General features: G+C 48.8%; 3 protein-coding genes across 3 annotated transcripts; all 3 read left to right on the forward strand.

The window, feature by feature from the left end:
- Positions 1-406: 406 nt before the first annotated feature.
- Positions 407-1,750, forward strand: LY89DRAFT_579619 (golgi GDP-mannose transporter; the record flags this gene model as incomplete). Its single annotated transcript, XM_018209016.1, has 4 exons — positions 407-685; positions 733-823; positions 874-1,260; positions 1,311-1,750. 4 exons carry the CDS (start codon positions 407-409, stop codon positions 1,748-1,750), a joined length of 1,197 nt encoding a protein of 398 aa, XP_018074158.1.
- A 1,274-nt stretch (positions 1,751-3,024) lies between these two features.
- Positions 3,025-4,245, forward strand: LY89DRAFT_580656 (uncharacterized protein; the record flags this gene model as incomplete). The annotated part of the gene is made up of 1 exon (XM_018209072.1): positions 3,025-4,245. A coding segment is annotated over one exon (1,221 nt), but the record flags the coding sequence as incomplete, so codon positions are not given.
- Positions 4,246-5,195: 950 nt separating this feature from the next.
- LY89DRAFT_641076 (glycosyltransferase family 32 protein) lies at positions 5,196-6,484 on the forward strand. Its single transcript, XM_018211698.1, has 2 exons — positions 5,196-5,717; positions 5,768-6,484. The coding sequence occupies exons 1-2, from the start codon at positions 5,439-5,441 to the stop codon at positions 6,476-6,478; spliced, it is 990 nt and encodes a 329-aa protein (XP_018074160.1). The 5' UTR covers positions 5,196-5,438; the 3' UTR covers positions 6,479-6,484.

Below are 6,484 nucleotides of genomic sequence, written 5' to 3' on the forward strand. Positions count from 1 at the left end.
GTGAATAGGGGAGCATTTGCTTTTTATTCACGATAGACACTTTGTTTCTACTCTATCTTTAAATCGTTATTTCGCAGAACATTTCTTAGAAAGTCATCATCACTGAGCGTTGGTTGCGCAGTCTTGCCTTGGATCCCTGCACCTCTTCTAAAATTAAACCCGCTAAGATTTTGGGAGGAGAGGCCAAATAAAGTCCCATCCAGACTTCAACGTTTCCCCTTGGACCCTGAACAACACTCAGTGCCTTCTTCGCCGTTCCCACGACTCGACCGATGCTACGATAATAACGATCCCACACTCTGCCACCGTCTGCGACTTCGAATCTGGCAGATAGCCCTGTCCCCCCTTTTGTGACACTTGCGCGTCAAATCTAATACGAACTTTGAGAGACCAGACCTCAGCAACCATGGACGACAAGAAGAATGAAGACTATACCATCAAGATGCCAGACGTTGAGATGCGCAATTTCAATGGACGGTCATCACCTTCACAACGAGATCCGTTCTTGGCTCGCACGAATTCTGGCCCTCCAAAGTCAGGGCCCAAAGCACTTGCCAACATCACCAACAGCCCTCCCATCTCTATTCTGGCATACTGTTTAGCTTCGATATCTATGACCGTTACCAACAAATACTGTGTATCTGGAGCCAACTGGAATTTGAACTTCTTCTACCTTGCTATCCAAGTATGCCCCAAGGCTCTGGAGATCTGGCCCAGGCTAACCAGACACAGTCACTTGTTTGCATTATTGCTATTGTCATTTGCAAGCAACTTGGATTGATCACAAATCTAGCACCTTTCGACACGAAGAAAGCGAAGCAATGTATGCTAGAAGTGAAAAACAATATGTTCAGGAGCTAATCGTCTTGACAGGGTTCCCAATCTCCCTCCTCCTCGTTGGAATGATCTATACCAGCACCAAGGCTCTTCAGTTCTTGTCCGTTCCCGTCTACACGATCTTCAAAAACTTGACCATCATTGTCATCGCATACGGAGAGGTCTTGTGGTTCGGAGGAAGCGTCAGTGCAACTGCTCTGCTGTCCTTTGGACTCATGGTTCTTAGTTCAGTCGTTGCTGCTTGGGCCGATATCCAAAATGCTTTATACGGAGAAGCAGCAGCAGCTGGTTCTGACGCCGCTGCGGCTCTGTCTAGTCTGAATGCTGGCTATGCTTGGATGGGAATGAACGTTTTCTGCTCAGCAGCGTACGTTCTCTCATTGCGCAAGGTCATTAAGAAGATGAACTTCAAGGATTGGGATAGTAAGTCTTGTCGAAGTTGTCATATCTGGATGTTGCTAACAACTGCCCAGCCATGTTCTATAACAATCTCTTGACAATCCCTGTCCTCTTCCTGTGCTCCCTTGTTTTCGAGGATTGGTCTTCCCCCAACATCCAGAGAAACTTCCCGGTGGAGTCCAGAAACAGCCTCATCGTTGGCTTCATTTACTCCGGCCTTGGAACGATCTTCATTTCGTACTGCTCAGCTTGGTGTATTCGTGTCACCTCGTCCACCACCTATTCCATGGTTGGAGCCTTGAATAAGCTCCCAATTGCAGTCAGCGGTCTCATTTTCTTTGCTGCACCTATCACATTTGGAAGTGTTTCGGCCATTATCATCGGCTTCATCAGCGGTCTTGTTTTCACCTGGGCCAAGGTCAGACAGGGTCAGATGAACAAAATGTCCCTCCCAACCCAGCAACCTGTCATGAGCGCCAGCTCTCAAAGCAACAGAGATGCATCAAGTTCATAGGCGATTCTGTACAGGAGGCATTCGCATTACTTCCAGCTTCCTCGCCGAGAAAGGAGTTCAAGCGCTCAGAAGTGCTCCATATTCCAGCAGCAATTCCAGCAGGACAACGTGGATTTTTCTTGTGTATTATACTTTTATTTTGTTTTTCACACTTTAGAATGCGGGAGGGGATCATAAACGTGGTCTGGCGTACATCCGTCTGGACCGCTTGCGGCTCGAAAAGCAACCTTGTGATGAGTGTGATGATGGTCGTTTCTTGAATTCAGTTGAATCGAGCAATGGCGCAAATATTGTAGGGATTATTGGCATGCGGAGGCGACAGAACTACCAATAATGGAATATAGACATCTGCATCTTCTCAGGTTCTATACTTTACCGATATATACAGATTCCATTCCCTTGTAACAACGCCGTTCATAACTTGCTATCCTTCTTCTGTTCTACTATCATCTTCGTCAAAGCCCCCCTTGCAATGACTTTTCCCTCACATCTCACTTCGCCTTCACAAAATGCAATGCTCTTGCCCTTTTTGACCACTTTGCCTTGAACCTCATACAGCTTTCCCTCTCCAGGTACAGAACTTAGGATCTGAAAACTCGAAGCAATTGTTGAAGCCAACTGGCCGTCTGATAATGTGGGTATGAGAGCTAAGAAGCATGCCGAGTCGATGAGTAGGGATGAGATGCCGCCATGGACAGTGTTGGAGGGCGTAAGGTGCATAGACGTTGTTGTGAAATTGAGAATTGCTATGGGTTCCGGTGTACTTGACTGTGATATCAAACGGAGGCCAAGAGCTTTGTGTATGGGAACATTGAGGACATTTTGGGTGAGTTTCCTGGCGTAAGGTAATGGTTCTGGGTTTGCGGAAGACAGTCTTGCTGGAGGATGATAGAATGGTGGATAGGGCCTGAAAAATAGATATGACTCTGGCATCTCGATTCAGACATTATAGAATTGATATCATTTTCAAAGCTGGACGGACATTGAAGTTGTAGTTGTGATTTTTCAATGTACAAGCCTCGGCTGTAAATGACGTTCGTTGGCGCGTCTTCAAAAAAGTTCGTGTCTGTTTCAACTACTGTAGAACATTGAAAGCTCAACTACGAACCGGACAATCACAACTCGAGGAACTTTTTTTCAAAGCCTCATTTCGCTCCATGGCTACACGATAGCATCTATCCCCCTTCCTTCCCCACCCAAAAATGTCCGCAGAGGCTCCTCTCCCCAAGTCCGAGTCGTCGTACGTTCCTCACTCCTCTTCTGAGCACAGCTAATCATCCAGTCTCTCCTTCACCCAAGGGCTTCTCCTCGGCCAACTCTCCGTCGTAATCCTTATCGGTGCATTCATCAAGTTCTTCATATTCGGCGACCCTCCTTCTCCAGACGTAACAGCCGCCCTGCGAGCAACAGAACGACGATCCCGAACCCTCGCTCACAAACGCTCTCTCCTCTCCCTCCGCACATCTACTCCAAAACATCCTTCACTCTCCAAGAAGCGCTCAAGTGTTCTACGAGCTCCACCGCAACTCACTACGAATACGATCCTCAGCAAGACATACTACAATGTGGATAGTCATCAACCAGAGAGCTTGGATTGGTTCAATGTCCTCATAGCACAAACAATCGCACAATTCCGCAGCGATGCACAGCACGACGACGCAATCCTGACATCTCTTACAAAAGCATTGAATGGGACCACACGGCCGGACTTTTTGGACGAGATTAAGGTCACGGAGCTAAGTCTAGGAGAGGATTTCCCAATTTTCAGCAATTGCAAGATCACTCCTGTGGACGAGGATGGCTCGAGTGCTGCTGGCAGAGGAGAAGGGCCTGGAGGTGTGCCTAGAGAACATGGCAGATTGCAAGCACGGATGGATGTTGATCTTAGTGATTTTATCACGTTGGCACTCGAGACGAAGCTCCTGCTCAATTATCCCAAGCCGCTGGTTGCGGTGCTACCAGTTGCTTTGGCGGTGAGTGTTGTGAGATTCAGTGGAACGTTGTCTATCAGCTTCATACCTGGGAGTCCGCTGAATGCTACCATGTTGGCGTTTAGTTTCTTGGACGACTATAGGTTGGATCTTTCTGTCAGGAGTTTGGTGGGTAGTAGGTCGAGGTTGCAGGATGTACCGAAGATTGCTCAGTTAGTTGAGGCAAGGTTGCATACCTGGTTCGATGAGAGAGCTGTCGAGCCACGGTTTCAGCAGATTGAGTTGCCTTCTCTGTGGCCAAGGAAGAAGAATACCAGAGGAGGGGAAGATGCACCATCTGAGCCGGCAAGCATTAGTCGAGCGAAGGGAAAGGAGATGGAAAGAGACTTGAGAGAAGAAGCGAGGAAAGAGGTCGAGGCTGAGAGCAGAGCTGCAAGAGCTGCAAGAGCAGAAGTCGACAGGATCGAGCAGGAGGGCCTACGATGGCGAAGACGAGCTATGGGTGAGGAATATACTATGCCGGGAAGCATGCCTGGGAGTCTGCCGGGTATGAATATGGCATGAAAGAAATTCATGTCGACTCTCCACTCACTCACATTAAACCCCTTCACCTTACATACTCAACGGCAACGAAATTCGCTTGGATAGTTTGGGAAAGTAGCAGTTCGGACTCGCACCGCCGTATCCAATGCGAGCTTGCTACTGCAGTATGAAGCATAGGCATCATCATGCAGGAAGACGACACCCTCAGGACAAGGAAGCCTACGTGGATCGGGACTTCGACAAGCTTGAGTGTCCGCCCTTACGAATTCCTCGGCGCAAGAGAGTTCCGATCTTGACGAATACACACACTCGACTCAATCATGCTCATCCGATATGCTCCAATAGCAGTCCGGTCCCACGATCTGGTGGACGATTTAAGGCTTGCAAAACGCCTCACGCTCATTATCAAGACAAGCGGGCGTTATCAGATGATTACCTCGGGTGTGCTGCGCCAGTAATGACACAGGCATCCCACGGTTGGGTAGATTTGAGCACAAGGGTCTTGCAGCCACGCGTACCTCGATTACTGTCATCTAGACTTTGACCGGTCACCAATGAAATGTGCCGAGTGAGACACTGCTTTGTGCTAATGTTCTGGTTTGTGCATGACTTGTGCTTAGGTTATGCAGTCGGACGATCGGGCACCGTCTGCTGCGGGCGACCCTACGTGCTGCTATCCTTAAAGTGGTTGGTATCATGTTGTATGACAGCCTCGACTTTACCAAATGGCGTATGGAAGGCGAGATTTTACAGTGCAAGTAGACAGCGGGCGCAGCATACCAAGAAGCCGGACCTTTCAAAGAGGCGAGGCCGCGCTGGATGAGCCCCTTAGAAGTTAGCATGCAATCAAATAAGACTTTGAACCTAGCCTGACTTGCGTCGAGCTGACTTTGAATGTGGCTCTGTACCTACGATTACTCGCCGACTCTGACTTCCTCCTTCTATAATTAATACTTTTGGGATATACTTTTACTGTGATTCGCTCCTTTCTGGATATTCACCCATCCTGGTTCCAAACAAATTACCGTTCTTGGCGAAATCCCGGCTCCTTTATCTCCCCTGCAGACTTGGACAACGAACTTTTTTGTATATATCCTCAACGCCCCTCGATGCAGAATTAGAGCTTCCTACGACCTTTCGCAACCTGTAGGGCATCTTATGACCTATTAAATCTACACACGCGCCGCCTTGTCTCACGTCCTCGAACCGCCAAGATGCGTAAAGGGACTATTGTCTTTCTGGTCGTCAATTTCTGCATCATAGGGCTGCTAGTGAATGCCTTCAGCACTCTCATCGGTCTCCTCTTCGAAGATGGAGCTGCAGACGCCATTACTCGTGCTGAGATCCCGGCGCCAGGCTCTGATCTTATCGAGAACCGTACACAGATGATACCGAAGATCATTCATCAAACCTACATAAATGCCTCTATCCCAGCACAGTGGAAGCCTGGACAGCAGTCTTGCATTGACCTTCATGATGATTACGAATACAAGGTACATATGTCTCTATCTGCTGGAAGTAATAGAAGCTAATCAACGACCAGCTCTGGACCGACGACAAATCTCGCGAGTTCATCGAAGCAGAATACCCTTGGTTCCTCACAACCTTCGACTCCTATCCCTTCCCCATCCAACGCGCCGATGCGATCCGCTACTTCGTCCTCCATTTCTACGGCGGAATATACATTGATCTCGACGATGGCTGCAATCGTCGCCTCGACCCCCTCCTTTCCTACCCTGCATGGGTTCGTCGTACCGTCCCCACAGGCATCAGCAACGACGCCATGGGCTCTATCCCCCAACACCCCTTCTTCAACACCGTGATCGATTCCCTCGCTGGCTACAACAGGAATTGGTTCATGCCATACATCACCGTGATGTACAGCACCGGGCCTCTCTTCTTGAGCGTTATCTGGAAGGAGTACCTGCGTGTTGATAGGCCACCTATGGAACATGTTAGGATTCTGATGCCAGACGAGTATAAGGGCTTCGCGTGGAGTTTCTTCAATATCGTGAAGGGGAGCAGTTGGCATGGAAAAGACGCACAGACGATCTTCTGGATGGGCAAACACTGGTTACTGCTCACTGTCTCCGGGTTTGCGATTGCGGGTGTAGTGGGAGCTTGTCTCTGGAGTCTCTGGAATATGTGGGTGATGAAGGGGAAGAGGTCTAGTCCAGGCAGAAAGAGAATGGGGTTGTGGAGAAGAATAAGTGGTGGGAAGGAGAGATACGAGCTGCTTGATCGAATGGCTTAAGCAGAC

Source organism: Mollisia scopiformis (genome assembly GCF_001500285.1).
Source record: "Mollisia scopiformis unplaced genomic scaffold LY89scaffold_7, whole genome shotgun sequence".
Taxonomy (NCBI): Eukaryota; Fungi; Ascomycota; class Leotiomycetes; order Helotiales; family Mollisiaceae; genus Mollisia; species Mollisia scopiformis.